Source organism: Dipodomys merriami, unplaced genomic scaffold, assembly GCF_024711535.1.
Source record: "Dipodomys merriami isolate MVZ:Mamm:240054 unplaced genomic scaffold, mDipMer1.0.p SCAF_56, whole genome shotgun sequence".
Lineage (NCBI taxonomy): Eukaryota > Metazoa > Chordata > Mammalia > Rodentia > Heteromyidae > Dipodomys > Dipodomys merriami.
This window is the reverse complement of record NW_027206135.1, coordinates 8,672,917-8,690,415: the sequence shown is the minus strand read 5'-3', so window position 1 is coordinate 8,690,415 and position 17,499 is coordinate 8,672,917. Positions and strand designations below refer to the sequence as shown.

General features: G+C 50.6%; 1 protein-coding gene across 2 annotated transcripts in view; it reads left to right on the top strand.

The window, feature by feature from the left end:
- Kirrel1 (kirre like nephrin family adhesion molecule 1) overlaps positions 1–17,499 on the top strand; it is a 112,312-nt gene that overhangs the window by 80,819 nt on the left and 13,994 nt on the right. For both annotated transcript variants that reach the window (XM_069999984.1, XM_069999983.1), the window contains exons 2-4: positions 8,078–8,227; positions 10,258–10,407; positions 15,955–16,112. In XM_069999984.1, coding sequence (XP_069856085.1) covers positions 8,078–8,227; positions 10,258–10,407; positions 15,955–16,112 — 458 coding nt within the window. The remainder of the gene's footprint in view (positions 1–8,077; positions 8,228–10,257; positions 10,408–15,954; positions 16,113–17,499) is intronic.

Genomic DNA, 17,499 nt, shown 5'->3' with positions numbered 1-17,499 from the left:
CCATTTACTTAGGGTGTAAGGAGCTCCGACAGGGACTTCCACATGGAAGCAAACAAAGAATGCCCTCCTCCTCCTCCCTCTCCCTCTCTTCTTCCCCCTGAATTCCCCATTCAACCTGTTGTGGGGGAAAATGCCCCAGACACCCCAGTTCTTCTCAGTCTGAAAGTGACAGAGCCTTGGACTGAGTCCTTGGGAGAATATTGAGGCCCTGTGGGTGAGCAGGAGGCATTGATGGAGTTTTAGGATAGCAAAACTGGGGAAGACCCTTGGAAGGAATTATTCAATTCCTTCTTTGTATAGTTAAGGCAGCCGAGATCCAGATGGGCCAGGCAACAGAGCTGGTTGGTGGCAAAGCCAGGACCTGATGTACCCACTCCTCCTGACTCCTGGCTCAAAGGACCTCCACCTCTTCTGGCAGGGGAGTGCCTGGTCTGTCCTCTTTGCCTTTCAGAAGAGCCATGTTCCTGCCTCTTTAGGTAACTAATCCACTGGGCCAGACCAGTAAACACACTTCCTTTCACATTAAACACCACAGTCTGCCCCTGTTGTCTGCTCTAATGCCAGAATCGAGGCCAGACTGTGGCCACTTGTAAAACCCCATCTGGTCCCTGGAAAGAGTCCCCTTTGGCTGTTCTTCCTGTCCCCCAGCCTTGGAGTTGGACATTGGGGTGCTGTGGCCAAGCCAGATGGGGGAGGAATGACTGGTTCCTTTGCCTGTGGCTTAGGCTTCCTGGGACCAGAAAGACTTGAAAAGGGGAAGATGGTGAAGGAAAGTCTGATGAGGGCACAAGGCCCCTGCTGCCCATTGTCCCAGGGAAATGATGCCAGAGTGTCCTGGTGAGCAGGACTGTGGCCCTGGTAATAGTCCTTGAGTATTTGAACACTTGTCTGGGTTCGCACTCATCATTTGGGACTCTCCATCCCATTTTCTGTAACACCCGACATCTGCTCTGTACCCCTGAGAGTGTCAGTGAAGTTTTCTGACCCCTCAGAGGGCCACTGGAGGGGGTTACCATCCCTGAAGGCAATCCTATCAAATATAGGACTCTGGGGGCTTGCTACGTATTGGGCAAAATCAAAAGACACAGTCTTTCCTGACCAGTCAGGTGAGAGGACACGGCGCTTCTCTCCTGGGAGTTTCATGGCTAAGGGTCTGCCTGTACCTGCTGTCGCTGGCCTTGGTTTCTGTTCTCTCCTGTCTGCCCTTACTCTGTCCAGCCTGCCCTCCATTCCTCTCTCCTTCTCTCCCCCCCCTCACTTTTCCCCTTCTCCATCAGAAGTGCCAATTGCTCTCCCTTTCTTCTCTCCCTCCCCTTTGCTGCACAGAGAATTGAAATCCTCTTTTCTCTAAGAGAGTCTAATGTGAGGGACTGTCTGCTGTATTTTTCATGGAGTAGGAAGGAATAGCTGGGGTGGGGGGAAGAAAGTCCAGTGGGGGTGGGGATAGTGAAGATGTGAGAGCAAGGGAGAGGAGGGAGAGTGGAGAGTAGGGAGATTTAGTTCCATCTGAAAGCTGTCGGTGCGAATCAAAGGCTTCCCTTTGAACCAGCAGCCTGATCTGGAGTGGAGAGCTCGGGGACTGCTCCGGCCCAGGGGGTTCATTACTGCTCGTTTGATAAATCCGGGGAGACAGGGCCCCATCCTTCACCATCCCCCTTTCCTGCTGCCTGCCTCTCTGGCTTCTCATGTACTTGGCCTCACTCCCTCTTTGGTTCTGGGCCTGGGAAACTGATGGTTGAGGACACATGTGTCAGGACAGCAGACGAGTGCCCATGGGCTCAGAGACAGATGTGCTCTTGAATGCGCGTACAGAAGGAATGTATGTGTGGGTGAGAGAGTGAATGTGTGTGCTTTTGTGCCGAAGTACATGTGTGCTCATAAGAAGTGCCTAGCTGCTGGGGACTGGTGACTCATGCTTATAATCCTAGCTGTATCTGAAGATTACAGTTCAAAGCCAGCCTGGGCAGGAAAGTCTGTGAGACTCTTATCTACAATTACCCAGCAAAAAGCTAGAAGTGCAGATGTGGTTCAAGGTTCAACCTTGGGCAAAAAAGCTAAGGGATAGCACCTAGCCCTGAGTTCAAGCCCCAGTGTGTATGCGCACATGCACTCAAACACACACACACACACACACACACACACACACACACACACACACACACACACACACACACACACACACACACACACACACACACACACACAGTGCATCACTGCGAGAAGCTCTATTTACATTCTATGATGGATTTAGAGGTCACTTTTTAGTTCTCAGAAAGGGGATTTGAGGGCTGGGAGCAGCTCAGTGGTAGAGTACTTACCTTGCATGTGTGAGGTCCTGGGTCCAATCTCCAGCACTGCAAAAATAAACAAAAAGTGGAATTTGACCTCTCTGTCCTTGCTTGGCTCAGTGGGAAAAGGAGAGGTTCATACACAAAGACTGGGCTGGGCTCTGGACCCAGGTGGTAAGGATGGAGGAGAGATGCAAAACAGAGGTGGAAGGCTAGTACCACAGCAAGGTTGTCCTTGAGAAGAGAAGGTGGAATGACACTGAGAAGGTGTGTTCCAGGTGAGGGGCAGCAGCAAGAGCACTCTGAGACACTCTGGGACAGGTTTGCGTAATGACTTAAGAATCTGAGCTGGTTGGTCCCAGAAGACAGCAGTATCTACTAAAACATCATTCCAAGAAGAGCTTGGTCCTCATTGTAGTTACCGCATCTGTCCCTTATTGTGCTTCTCAATTCGGATATGTACCAGCTGAAATGACTAGAAGGAAGGCGCGTGATGCCGCTGAGCCATGGTTTCCTTATTAGAGTAATAATTGCTCTAACCTTATTGGGTTGTGGCATCCATTAAGTGAAATCCTATCAGTGAGGTATTTAGCACAGCAATGGGCACTTCATAAGTAGAAGCTGTTGGTTGTTACTTCCTCTCCTGCTGGCAACCATTGGTGGCTTAAAGATGGGTACTTCATTAGTCACGGAAGCCTCCCTGGATGCCTTTGACAGGTGTCTTATCCTTGACTAGCACTCCTCCCTCCTTGTCAGGATATTTGCATCAAGGGCCACAGGCCCTTGGCCAGCCCCAAAGGAGTGTAGAATTTGGAAGTCTAAGCTGTAGAGGTTACAAATGGGCACCAATGCTGTCTTTGGGACAGAAGTCACGAATCTAGTTCATTGAGAAGACGGAACCTTTTCAGAATGTAGCCTAATGCCAGGAGCAGCAAGTAAGGAGCTAAAAGAATTCAGTTCAAGCCCCTTCTGGCATGGTTGGCTATACCTTCAGCGTCTTAGTTTTATTTCTGTTTTCTTTAAAATGGAGGTTGTGGCTGGGTGCTGGTGGCTCACACTTGTAATCCTGGCCACTCAGGAGGCTGAGATCTGAGGACTACGGTTTACAGTGCAGGCCAAAAAAAAAATTGAGAATTTTATTTCCAATTAACTCATCAAAAAACCTGAAGTGGAGCTGTGGATCAAATGGTAGAATGCAGCCTTGAGTGAAAAAGCTAAGTGACAGTGCCCTTAAATAAACAAATACACAAATACTCAAATGAAATATAAAATGGTGGTAGTAACTGCCACTGTGTAGTAGTTTATAATACTAGAAATAATATCTGTAGCACACTGTCTGGTGCACAGTCAGCATCTTATCAATAAGAATATTTATTTATTATTAAGTGGTATTGCTGGGGCTGAAGAGACAAGAAAGGTAAATCAAAGCATCTGTGTTCTCAGGGGCTCCCACAGGAGTAGGGGAGACAGAAATGCACACATGAGTAACTTTTAATCCTGGGCAGGCTGTGATAAGTGCTGTAACCAGCAGCCCAAACAGTGCAGTAGAGAATAGGGGAGGGAACTATTCCAAGTCTGAGGCTAAAAGAGCTTTGTGTTTTGGGGGTGATGGTGAGGAAGGCGTGGGTTAACCTGAAAGGAAGGAAATCTGGAAGAGAAGTAGAGAGACCCACTGGTAGGAGTTCTGGGTTCCCCAGCTCCTACCTCTCCCCATTTTGTCAAAGATCTTGGAGCTCTGCAGTGCCCACCTCCCCCATCCCTTCCCACTCAGGACCTCTCTTCTGCTCCCTGTACTCCATGGGCTCAGCTAGTAACCTGCCTGAAAACCCTGGCAAACCTTAGGGAATCTAGTGGGAAAGACAAAGGATCCAACACCAGAGCAGCATCAGAGTCACAGCACTCCAGTGTGACCCCAGTGTCACACCATGGGCCTGGGTATCATGTTTTAAAGAAAAGGCTGAGCAAGATTTGCCCCACAAAGCACATACACCTCCCTGCCTGCCTCTCTTGGTCTCTCTTAGTCTTTGTCTCTGCCCACCTCATCTACAGTGGACGGACTCCATGAATATAATTGTCTTGCCAGCCTTTCTTGGTGTCCTGTTGAACATACCTTATGCATCCTGAGCTGTTTCTAACAAGAACTTCTTTCTCTCCTCTAGTCCCTGTGTGGGTGTCTGTCTTTGTCTCTAGTTCACAGCATCATTTGTGCCTCCATCAGCCTGCCGTGTGTGTGTGTGTGTGTGTGTGTGTGTGTGTGTGTGTGTGTGTGTGTGTGTGTGTGTGTGTGTGTGTGTGTGTGTACAAGCTCATGTATTCCTGCATATGTGTGTATGTCCTTCTGCCTGACTTCACAGTGGCTGCTTAAGAGTTTGTCCCTTCTGTGGTAGTGTCTGAAGACTTGATGGCCCAAAGTAGGTGAGAATTCACTTTAAAAGCCCAGATCAGAAGTGCCTGGCTCTGAGGTCAGGCTGCTGATTTCAGGCTGCAAGGGAAGCTAGTCCGTTTTCACTTGCTGTCTGTGTCCAGGCCCGTACTGGTTCCCTCCCACCTGACTCCAGGCTCCACAGCTAGCAGTTTCCCTGCATTGCTGGACATGGGTTCAGGTTCAGGGGAGGGACTGAGCTGTCACTTCCAGTTCAGGATGGGCTCAGTTCAGCATTTATGGCGGAAGGCTAGGCACTTAGGAACTCAGAAATGTGCTCCAGTGCATATGTTGCTGCTTGCTAGGCCTACCCTGTTGTGGTTGTAAGTGCCTTCTTGACTCAGGACATTCCAATATTTCCTTTGTGTCTGCCCTTCCTGCTAATGAGCTGTTGTGACTTGTTGCCTTGTCTGACACGTGCACCCTCTGTTCATCTTCTAGGTGGCCTGTGCGCTCTCACTTTCCCCCACCATTCCCCACAATTGAATCAGAACCTTCCAGAATCAGCTTGTACTCCCTTTCCCAGCTCTGTTCCTCTCCCCTTTTTCAGGGAGCTTCCCAAGACTGAATCCATGTCCTGCTTACCCCACTGTCCCTCCTCCTGCTCTGTCTCTGCCTGTGCTGAAGTGATTGGTGGGGGGTGGGGGGGGGAGGCTCTGCCTTCCTGGTAGGGGTTTTATAAGACATGACTGTCGACTTAGGCATTAGTTCATTCGCACTCCGTCCATCAGCAGACTGGCATGTAACATCTGTGGTCAGTCAGGCCCTGTGCCAGTCTGCCCCTGGACCCAGTAGGGAGGAGTGGGGAGTGCACCACAGTCCCTATTAGGGCAGAAGTAAGAAGTGGGTAGATGGGCCTATGAGGGAATGCAGGCGAGTCATGGAAGACCTCCCAAAGGAGTCTAGTCCACACTTGTCATTGTCCAGGTGAGCAAGTAAAGACCCACAAGAGGAAGTCATGCACCCAAGGTCACCCCATCCCTCAGTCAGGCCAGATCATGATCTCCTGACTCTCTCACCAAGTGCTTTCCACCCCCACCCTGTCACAGCCTCCCCCTCACTCCAAGTAGACAAGGAGCCTGCTGCTCACTGCCCTCTGGAGACTTCAGCCAGAGACCAGGGTGTCCAGGCTCCATGCAGGAAAGCTATGAATATAAATTGCATCTCTGGGCCAGGCTCAATGGCCACCTCACTCTCAAGCCCTTGACTTGGGCTCAGGAGGCTGTGGGAAGGAGAAACGTGAGTGTGGAGGGCTTGCAGCTTGTAACTGCACTTGAGAAATGCGCAAGGATATGAATAAATTTGAATAATAATGAAGGCAATGCTTGAATTAATAATGCTGGCTGCTCACCTGACCCACCCATCCCCCCTCAGGATCTCAGCACCTGTCACATAGTCACTTGAATGTGGGTGAGCCTTATCCTTTCCTTCTTTAGGAGGTATGGATGGAAAGTCAAGTCTGTAAAGTTGGGGAGCCACTCACAAGTATGGGATTGGGACCCTGTTTGCAACTTCTTGTCTACCCTACCCCTCTCCCCCTGCAGACTCAGGGCAGAATTGGTACAAGCCACATATAAAAAGGCTGTGTCATGTTATGTCATATCTCACCATCAGTCCACTCCTGGACAACTTCTCAGCTCCTTTTGAGTGCTAACCCATTATGGATAGATGTCGAACTTGCAGGAAGACTCAGAAGGAAGAGGGAGCACTCCCCCCCCACTCCCCCCTCCCCACCAAGCACACCCTGGCCAAAAGGAAAAGGTATCTATTCCAGTGGAAAGGCTAGAGCAAGCCCCCGCTCCTGCAGGCTGCCTTCTGTTTCCTGACAAACAAATGTGGGTATACGCTGTGGTAGCTTCAGACAGGAAGTCCCAGGGATTGTACTGTCTTGGTAGGGCTGAGTGATGCTTGCCTCAGGGAGCAGAGATCAGTCTAAGAGGGCTTCCTGGAGGAGAGGAATCTGGAGTCTGGAAGAGATAAAAGAAGGAGGGAGAGGTGAGGGCCTGGATGTCCGTACTGTGATGGAGCTCTGTGGTAGACAGTGCTTGCCTAGCACAGTCTTCAGTTCCATCCCCAGTACCAAGAGAGGGAAGAGACTAGAAAGAAGCCTCTGCAGTAGTAGTTGATGGAGAGAGGTCCTGGAATAGAGAAAAGGAATACTCTCTTCACTGGTAGGGGTCAGAGAAATTTTGGAGAGCTAGATTTGGGAAAAGGTTGAATTTGGAGATTGTGGTCTCTGCAAAGATTCAGGAACCTGGGCTGAAAAGAAGAGTAAAGGACTCGGGTTCTGGGGAGAGGTGATTTTGATTACCTGGGTATGATCGACGTGGAAGCCCCAGCCCTCTCCCCTTTCCTGTCCCCCAGCTACTCCACCTCCTCCCTTCCCTTTCCTCAGAGCTCAACAAAGGGAGCTGATAACCACAGCTCCTGGGCTCTGCGAGGTGCCCAGGCCTGCCCCACCTCTGGGGCCAACCAGTGATGGAATAAGCGGGTGGGTGGGAGCAGTGGGAAAGAAGAAACCCGCAATCCAATTCCCTGCTCCATTTAGGCTCCACAATTAAAGGCAATTACACTGCAGTTCTCTAATCAAATGCTCCCGGCCAAGCTGCCAGCCGGGCAGCCATGTGTAGCTTCCCACAGCCGGAGGGAAAGTGGAACAAAGTCATGTGGCCTTTCCGTTCCCAAGGTGTAGGCGGCTGAGTGTGTGCAGGTGTGTTCATGTGCACACACCCCACTCCCATGCCCTCCACACTTAGATCCAGAGGCAAAACTCACTGAGTAAGACAGTGGGCCAGGAAGCTTCTATAGTTACGTGCAGCCAAGTTGGGCATACTGGCCCATAGAATCTGTCCTGCTGCTCCTGCTGGGAACTGTAGCTGTGTCCTGTGTTCATGATGTGGGTATCAGCCTGAGCTGCAAGGACGGGGCGAGGATCACGGCCATCTTTGCTGAGGAGGCAATAGGTGGGCATAGAGAAACAACTCAGAACTGCAGGGCAGGGGGTTGGGCTCTAATCCTCGGGTAAGATCTTCTTCTCCCTGAACCTAAGTGTGTGTGCTCCACAAAATGAGTGGAGTGAGCCAGACCCATCTCCAAAGGCCTTTACGTAACACTGCACCATTCCTGTGATTGCTGAGCACTCCAGCTCCTGAAGCCCATTCCCCTGAGCCAAGACACAGAGGGAGTATGGAGCCAAGGGCGAGAATGTGCTACCTTGGAGGGGAGGGCTTGGCACTCAACTGGAGGGCCCTCTCCCCAGCCCGAGGCGGTACCCTTGCCACCTCAGGGAGTAAGGGCCTGTAGGGACTCCACAGTGGAGCCCCTCCTCACTCATATTCTTGCCTAATGCCACCTTTGGCTTTGCCAGGCACCCAGACCCGCTTCAGCCAGGAACCAGCAGACCAGACTGTGGTGGCCGGACAGCGAGCTGTGCTCCCCTGTGTGCTCCTCAACTACTCTGGGATTGTTCAATGGACCAAGGATGGGCTGGCCCTGGGTATGGGCCAGGGCCTCAAAGGTGAGTGGGGGCTTAGAGGTGTGGCTCAGTGGTACACACAGACACACACAGACACACACAGACACAGACACACACAGACACAGACACACACAGACACAGACACACACAGACACAGACACACACAGACACACACACACACACACACACACACACACACACACACACACACACACACACACACACACACACACACACACACACACACACACACACACACACACACACACACACACACAGTTGCCTAGCCAGGCAACGTCCAGATGGTCCCATTTTCATACCTAATCCACATTCCCAGGTTAGAGTCTTGGACTTGCCTGCCTTAATTCCTTAGCACACATACTCCCCAGTACTCCAGCCTCCACTTTGCTCCTGAGCTCTGTCTCTCCCACCCAGCAGCTCTGTACTTCCATATGACTGGATAGGCTCAAGAAAGGCTATAGGAACCTGGTTGATCAAGGGAAACAGACCTTTGCATAAGAGAACTGCAGAGAGACAGGCAAACAGACAGAACCAGGTGCTGCAGGCAGACGGATCACTCAGGAAGCCCTGGGACAGCACAGCCCCCCTGCAGGGGGTGGGGGTGGGGAACTCAGGCACTTGTGTCCCAGGATGCTTCAGACTGGCTTCACGTGGGCTGACTCTGCTCTGCCCTGTTGCAGACTCTTTCCTCCCCCTGCACAGGCTATATCTGCTCTAAGGCCAGAAACGTATTTTAACATCATCTTAAGCACTTGTTTATTCATTCAACAAGCATTTATTAAACCTAGGTTGATGTAGCTGGTGTTGAAGAAGACATAGTGATTTTTCTGAATAAACAAAAAATTCCAGCCTCCTGTATTCCAAAGCAAGCAGAGAGACCTTGGAACAACTGCCTAGCAGGGTGGGTGAGGAATCAGGACACCTAGTGTTCATCGTCCTTCTACCTTCTGCCCACCTGGTGATATGGGGAGAGTCAGTTCCTTCTTTGGGCCTTGGTTTGCTGATCCATCTAACAGGTGCAACATGCTGGGGCCTGCCCACCTTACCTGAGCCCCTGTGAGTTCTGCACTGAAGGGGAGTGTACACTCTGTGAAAACACACACACATTAGCTTGAAAGCACGGGGATAGTGTAGAACACAACAGGCTGTGTAGAGTTCCAGCCTTAGTATATTTGAGGCAGTTGAGATTATTTGCTCTGGGGTCCACGTATTAGAGCTGGTAGGGGAAATCTGCATAGAATAATCTGTTGAAAGGGAAGAGATGGGTCTGGTGGATCTATTGATGATGGAGAGAGAAAGAAACTGGGAGAGAGGGAGATCAATAGATATGGAGTGAGAAGAATCGATAGCCTCTGGACAGAGGGAGATAATGGGGAACGGGAGGGAGGAGGGCAGGGGAGTGGGCGGAAGCCTGGAGAAGGACAAGAGAGACTGAATTGAGAAGGCCAGAGGCCCACCCCCTCTGCCATCTGCTGTGGTTGTGAAGGGAACTCAGACTGGTTTAGGGGCTCCTTAAGGGAACCAGCAGACCCTTCTCATCTGCCTCCTGTGCTGAGTGGGGCCGAGGCCTTGGCCTCCCTTGATTTCCCCCTCTCCTTTGCCAGTCCCACAGAGACGCCCCAGTGAGCTCATGTCTGTGCTGAGCTGCCCTATATATTTCCCAGCGCCCACACGCTCTCCCTCTCTCCACCCCCCCCTTCTCTCCACCCTGCTGGCTGCCTCCCCCCACCCCTTCCTTTGCTATCATTATGAGAGACATTTGTCTGCAAACAGCTTCAGAGATTTCATCTGCTCCTGCTTCTGCCTGGCCTGTCTGCCCCTCCCGCTTCAGTCTCGCAATGGAGGTGGAGTCTGAGTCTAGGTCCCCCTGGTCTCACCTGCTAATGATACCCAGGAGAGGGTAGGAGGGCAGGGGTAGGAGTACTGGGCTGTTGTGGATGTCAGGCCCTGGCACAGTGATGACCTGGGGTGAGGATGCATCCTCTGGGGCAGAGTGGTCTCAGCTGTAAGATAAGACCCATGGTAAACCTCACCCTTTTCTGTCTCTGCAGCCTGGCCACGATACCGGGTCGTGGGCTCTGCAGATGCCGGGCAGTACAACCTGGAGATCACTGACGCGGAACTCTCTGATGATGCTTCCTACGAGTGCCAGGCCACAGAGGCTGCCCTGCGCTCCCGACGGGCCAAACTCACCGTGCTCAGTAATGACCCAATGCCCTGCAGTGCTCCCAGGCCCTGTCTCTCCAGCTCTCCAACTCCCTCTCTAATTCCCTGGCTTGTCCCCTCTATTCCTGAGCCCCCAAACAGCCTTGGCTCACACCCCTTCACCCCTTCCTCGGGCCCAGCCCTCCTGCCTGGCTGCGCCTCTCTCTCAGCACTCACCCCTCCTCCTCTCAGATTCAGGGGGCCTCCTTAGGGAGCAGGGTAACAAGGCTGGAAGGAATGGGCATGAGAGGACTGGGGCTGGGTCCTGCTGTGTCTGCTCCCAGCTTGTGTCTCAGAAGCCATGCTCCCCGAAGCCCACAGGGGCACAGAGCAGATGTCCCTCTGTAGTAACCCCCAGGCTATCTGCATAATGAAGGGACTCTTCTGCACACTGAGGTGAAGCCAGCTCTGCCCTACCCCTCTCCTCTCTCTCCTCAGCCCTTGGTCTTTCTGTCTCTCCAGTTCTGTGGTTTCCAGGAGCCTTGGCCTCAAGTGTCCTGCCTGCTTGCCTCTCTCCCTCCCTCCCTCCCTCTCTCCATCCCTCCCTCCCTCCTTTCCTTCCTCCCTCCTTTCCTCCCTCCCTCCATCCCTCCCTTCCTTCCTTCTTCCTGCTTGCCTATACTGAGGCTTGAACTCAGGGATTGAACTCAGTAGCTTTTTCCACTCAAGACTTACGCTCTACCACTTGAGCCGCAGCTCCACTTCCAGATTTTGATGGTTGATTGGAGATCAGAGTTTCATGGACTTTCCTACCTGGACTGCTTGGAACTACAATCCTCAGATCTTAGACTCCTTAATAGTTAGGATTACAGGCATGAGCCACCAGCCCCTGGCTTCAGTTGTTCTCTCTCTGTCTGGCTCCCTGCAAACCCATCTTCTCTTTTATCATTACTCTATTTCTATCTCTTTCCTGTCTTCATTTGACCTATTCTGTTCTGCCTATTTGCCTTTTCTCTCACTTGACCCAAAGAATTGGGGAACAGGAGAGGAGGAGGAAAGATTCATGAGCTTAGATTGTATATGCTTTGCATTTGTGGGGGGAAGTAGGAATGGATAAGTTGTTCAGCTGTAGCAGAGACTCCTTAGCTTCTGAGGGTCCAGAGGGCTGGGCTGTGGTTGTACCTTGGCCATTTGGGTAAAAGGTCACACCCCAGGCACACGTTTCCTCCCTGGTTATGGTAAAGTGACATAATGCTGCCAGCCTTTTCTTAGCAACGGCCACCTTGTGCTCATGCACAGTGAATTGCAAACTGTGAAGATCTGGGCAAATGTGAAGTGTCAGAATAAGTGCGAACGGGAGGGCCCCAGCAGCTGGTGTCTCTGGATGTGAAGGCGCCAAGGGACTAAATGATTCAGGGATGGTGGGGGACTTTGTTTTTCTTCTTTGGGACTACAATGGGAAGGCTAGCCAGGAGCAGGACTGAGGTCAGAAAGCAAGAATTAAGAGACAGCACAGGATACCAGGAACTCCTCTCCGTCCCTTGCCCAGAGTGTGTGAGCCTCGCTGGTAGGCGAGCAATGTTTGAGAGACATGAAACCTAGGAGAACTCCTCCCTTTTTTTTCTTCCTCGCTGCCTCTATTTTGGGTGCTATTTGTGTCCTGCAGAACTTCCACCTTCACAAAATGCCCTGAGTTTCTTCCTTTCTCTCTCTTACCTCAGTATAGAGCAAAGAGGTGACTGGGGGGTGGGGGGTGGGGAGATGAAAAGCCTGCTCAATGCCAAGTGTGTCAGGAGTAAGGCCTTGTAGTCCATGGCCTGGAACAGTCAGAGAAGGCTTCTTGGAGGAGGAGACGCCAATGGGAACACTGGCTAGGGAAGTGCATTGTTAGAAAGCCTGAAGATGAATGAAGCAGAGCTACGGGCATGGGGGAAATGACTAACATGTGGGAAGACATTGTCAGTGTTGTGATGGGGCCTTCCTGCTCCGTCTTGATGATTTGAATTGAGTGGAGCAGGAGAGACCACAGAGCTGAAAGGAAGCCAGGAATGCTTAGTTCAGCTGCCCTTCTTCCCTTGTCTCTTTGTCCTATTTTTTTTTCTTGAGCACTCAAATACCCCTGCCACCTCCACCCAAGTCACCTGAATACTACCTGAATACCCCATGTTGGTAATAAGAAGGCATGATGTAGCTGGGCACCAGTGGCTCATGCCTGTAATCCTAGCTACTCAGGAGCCTGAGATCTGAAGATCAGCCCAGGCAGGAAAATCCATGAGACTCTTATCTCCAATAAACCACTCAGAAAACTGGAAGTGGCACTGTGGCTCAAGTGATAGAGTGTTAGCCTTGAGCTGAAGAGCTGAGGGACAGCACTCACATCCAGAGTTCAAGCCCCATGACCGACCAAAAAAAAGGAAGGCCTGATATTCCTGCACCCCTCCTGCCTACTGCCTGCCCTCAGCCTTGGCCCACAACAGTCTGGGGCCCAGATAACCAGGCAGGGCAGAAATGAGCAGTGGATCCTGGGACCTGTCTCTCTGCCCAGGCCAATCTCATGAACTTCCCTCCATCCTCACAAGTCTTCCTGGCTCCATGTCTCAGGCCAGCCTTCTTCACAGAGTGGCCTCTTTCATTTTGCTCCATGTGACTGGCTTTGAGAGGAGGCTTCTGCCACCTGCAGACCCAGATGTAGACGTAATATAGATCTGTAGACTTATGGCTTTGAGGTCAGGAGGACATGGTCTTCCTCATCCCACCCCTTTGCCACTTAACACACTCTCATTGCTGGGCATGTGGGCAGATACATCCCAGAGCCTTGGTTCCTTGTCTATGAATTCGTGATACTCCCATGAAAGGATTAGTAAATGTACTTTGTGGTCAGGATAAAATGCAATCACATTCCCAAGGCATTTTAGCTGACCGAGGTAAACCTTCATGGGAATGGTAAGGGTGATTGACTATCTCTAGATAGCTCACAGTTGGCTTCACCTCCTGGATCTTGCTTTTATCTCCACAATAACAGCCTTGGGGATTAAGTGTCAATGTAACTTTTGACTTTTTTTTTTTTTTCAAAACCGAGCCCACAGACATGTAGGCATATTGATATACAGATTTAAGTCACCAATCATAAATATTTGTTCATAAACACATAGACTCACACTCTCTAACTGTGGCTGAACTGACATTTCTACCCCCTTTCTTCCCTTTGGTCACATATGGAGGGTGGTGATAGGCTCGTGGAGCGTGGGCAGAGAGTTTGGAAAATTCTAAAGAACCTTATATTCAGCCCGGCACTGGTGGCTCATACCTGTAATCCTAGCTGTTCAGGAGCCTGATATCCAAGGATTGCAGTTCAAAGCCAGTGCAGGCAGGAAACTCTGTGAGACTCTTATCTCCAAGTAACCACTGGAATTCCAGAAGTGGAGCTGTGGCTCAAAGTGGTAGAGTGCTAACCTTGAGCAAAAGAGCTCAGGGACAGTGCCCAGGCCCTGAGTTCAAGCCCCATGACTGACCAAAACAGAACAATACTTACGTTCCAGGTGGCAGCAAGGGATGACTTTAGAGGGACCCAGGCAGGTCAGGAGACCCTGAGTGTCCTCTCCTTCCCTATTTGTCTGCTTCTCACATCGCCTCCCACCTCCATCCTCATACCTGGCCCCTTCTGGCATTGGAACCAGATACACCAGGGAGTAAGGAGGAGGAGCAGGGGATTCAGAGGGTAATTACCCAGGCAGGAGCTAGAGCCACTGCTGGTTTTCTTCAGGGAGAAAAGCTAACAGATTTTACACTTCACAAGTGCCCGGCATGGTACAATCTATATCCAGTACTTCACTGACCTTCACAAGGGCCCAGGGAACAGGCATTGTTAAATCTCTGGTGAAGAAACAGAGACTCTGTATAGGGACTCACTGCACATCACACAACAGGTAAATAAATTTGTCAGTGTTTGAAACCAGGGCAGCTGATTCCAAATTCCATTCTTTCCCCACCAATACCAGTCAGTGTCCTTGAGCTGGATAGTGGAGGACAATTGTAGGCAGCTTCTTTCTACTGGAGACCCTGGGATAGAAATTTCTCTTCACTCCTCAAACTCTAGGACAGGCCTATACCATCCCCGCCTCCAAGGGCCTCCCAGTGTCTGACTGCCTGTTGTCTCTGGAAATCTCCCTCCAAGTCTTCCTCATCTTTATCAAGATATTTTTATTGTTGGTGTTTTAAATTTTGCTTGGTCATGGGGCTTGAACTCTGGGCCTGCACGTTGTCCCTGAGCTCTTCATCTCAAGGCAAGTGCTGTACCACTTGAGCCATAGCACCACTTCTGGTTTTCTGGTGGTTAATTGGAGATAAGTCTCACGGACTTTACTGCCTGGGCTGGCTTTGAACCACCATCCTCAAATCTCAGCCTCCTTAGTAGCTAGAATAACAGGCATGAGCCACTGGCTCTTTTTTTTTTTTTTTTTTTTGGTCATGGGGCCTGAACTCTGGCCCTGTGCACTCTCCCTCAGCTCTTCAGCTCAAGGCTAGTACTCTACCACTTAAGCCACAGTGCCACTTCCAGCTTTTTCTGTTTATGTGGTGCTAAGAAATTGAACCCAGAGCCTCATGCATGCGAGGCAAGCACTCTACCACTGAGCCACCTTCCTAGCCCTCTTCTTGGTTTTATCCCATCAATTAGTTGCTCATAAATTGACTCAGGAAGTCCTGTTCTCCACCAAGCTCTGGCTGGACTCTGCGGTTCTAAGAATAGCCCCTGCCTGCAGGAAACTTAGAGTTGGGTTCACCTGTGTGAGTGCTGCAGAATGAGATCCAGAATTTGTTAGCTCGAGACATTTGATTAGTTCAATTCCTTAAGCATTTAGCAAGGGCCTACTTTAGCCACCTATTAGGCACTGGAGACTACATACAAATGTTAATTTGAGAACACCTGGCCTGCTTTTCCAAGGAGTATCAGTTGTGGTGGGGGTGGAGATTTGTAAATACAGTTGATGCTAAACGCTCTGGATAACTGGTGAGGGATGCGCATGGCAGGCCTTGTGCATCACCTGGGCTGTGAACCAGGATGCTAACAGTACAAAAGCCATCGGTGAGACAGAAATGTGCCACAAAGTGAGATGATGAGAACCGGCAGGGCTTGGCCTGAGGACCTCAGAACAGAACGCCAGTGTGCTTACAATGAATGTCCCGAGCAGTTGTAGCCATTAAAGGTGTTTGATCTGGAGAATGGCATAGTTTTAACTGTGTCTTGGAGAAAACCCGAGGAGGGTGTGTGTGATGGATAGAGCTGGTGATGTGGGAGTGCCCATCTGGCTGGTGTAGGGCGGCGCAAATAGGATGGGGTGGATGTAAGAAGCCCTGTGGAGGTAGACATTCTTCCCCAGGATGACTCAGACCTTGAGATAGCCCAGTACTTTCCACTTGGATAGTGGCTAGGAAGAGATGCACAGGGGCTGGAAAGTTTCTGGTCTGAGGTCCTTGGGTGAAGCCACTGTGGAAGCAATAGACATAGTGATTGTGTGTAGAGAGAGAAGGGCAGATGGAAGGAGGCCTTCCCAGCAAGGTGTTTGCCACACCTGGGGCTGACTTTGCCCTCCTTCCCTCCACAGTCCCCCCAGAGGACACCAGGATCGATGGAGGGCCTGTGATTCTGCTGCAGGCAGGCACGCCCCACAACCTCACATGCCGCGCCTTCAACGCCAAGCCCGCAGCCACCATCATCTGGTTCCGGGATGGGACCCAGCAGGAAGGGGCTGTGGCCAGCACGGTGAGACCCTGCCTGATCCTCTGGCTCATCTTAAGTCTAGCACCCGGGTCACCTTTTCCTTTCCCACAGGGGTCTGATCACAGACTCCAGGGGCCCAGGTGTGAGGAAGGCCCTTCAGAGGTTATCTGGTCCAACTCCTGATTAAACAGTTGGGAACACTGAGGCCTAGAAGTAAGTTTCTAACTCTACTGTACCCTTCAGTAGTGGAACTGAAACAAAACAAAAAAGCTATACAATCTAGGCTCAGGTCACTCAGGCCTGTAATCCTAGCCACTCAGGAGGTTGAGATCTGAGGATCACAGTTTGAAGCCAGCCTGGGTAGGAAAGGCCACAAGACTCTAGAAGTGGAGACAGCTAGAAGTGGAGATGTGGCTCAAGTGGTAGAGGGGAGGAAAAAGCCAGTCTTGAGAGAAAAAAATAGGGATCACACCCAGGCCGGAGTTCAATCCCCAGTACCAACAGAAGAAGGAAAGGAAAAGAAAGGGGAACAGGGAAAAGAGAGGAAGGAAGGAAAGGGAGGGAGGGAAGAAGGAAACTGGCTACATGTCTTAAAATATTTTAGTGGTCAAACAAGTGGACTTGCTAATGTCATGCTAAGACTGGTGACACTTTCACTGCTGTCCCCCAAAGACAGGGGCATGGCTGTCTAACTGTAGGACCATACTTTGGTTCACGCTTTCTCTTAGGCTATTTGCCATGTGGGAAATGGCTTGAAGATTCCTATGATCGCTTTTGGGAATCTCAGCCTAAGAGTCACTGGGCCTCTCTGAATTCTTGAGACTATCTTTGTCCTTATCCTGGAAGAGTCTGTGGTCTAGCTGGAGAGAGTCAAGAGACACTCGTGATTGCTGTGAGCAGGGCTGGGTGAGCTTGGAGGTCAGAGGGGCAGTCTTTGTGAGGGACTAGGAGAGCACCCTGAAGGCTGGGCTGTCCCAAGGAGGCTTCCTAGAATGGGAGGACTTGTGAACTCTGAGAATTCCCGGAATGAAGCTCAATCCCATCCCTTGGGGGAAAACTGCTGAACACAAAAGAGTGTAGCCAGAAGATTCCATTAATAATAATAAATCAGTATGATATGTCTGGTGTAGTAAGTTCATCACTTTAATGCGAGGATAACAAGGAAGAAAACTTGAGGTGAGGAAAAGAATATATGGAGACTTGTATTTTCTGTTCTGTTTTTCTGCAGACTTAAAACTGCTTAAAAAACCAAATCTAAGCCTGGCACTTGTGGCTCAATATCTGTAAAACTAGCTACTTGAGGAGAGATCTGAGGATCGTGATTTGAAGCCAGCCAGGAAGGAAAAGTCCATGAGACTCTTAATCTCCAATTAGCCACAAAATGCCAGAAGTAGAGTTTGTGGTTCAAGTTGTAGAATGCTAGACTTGA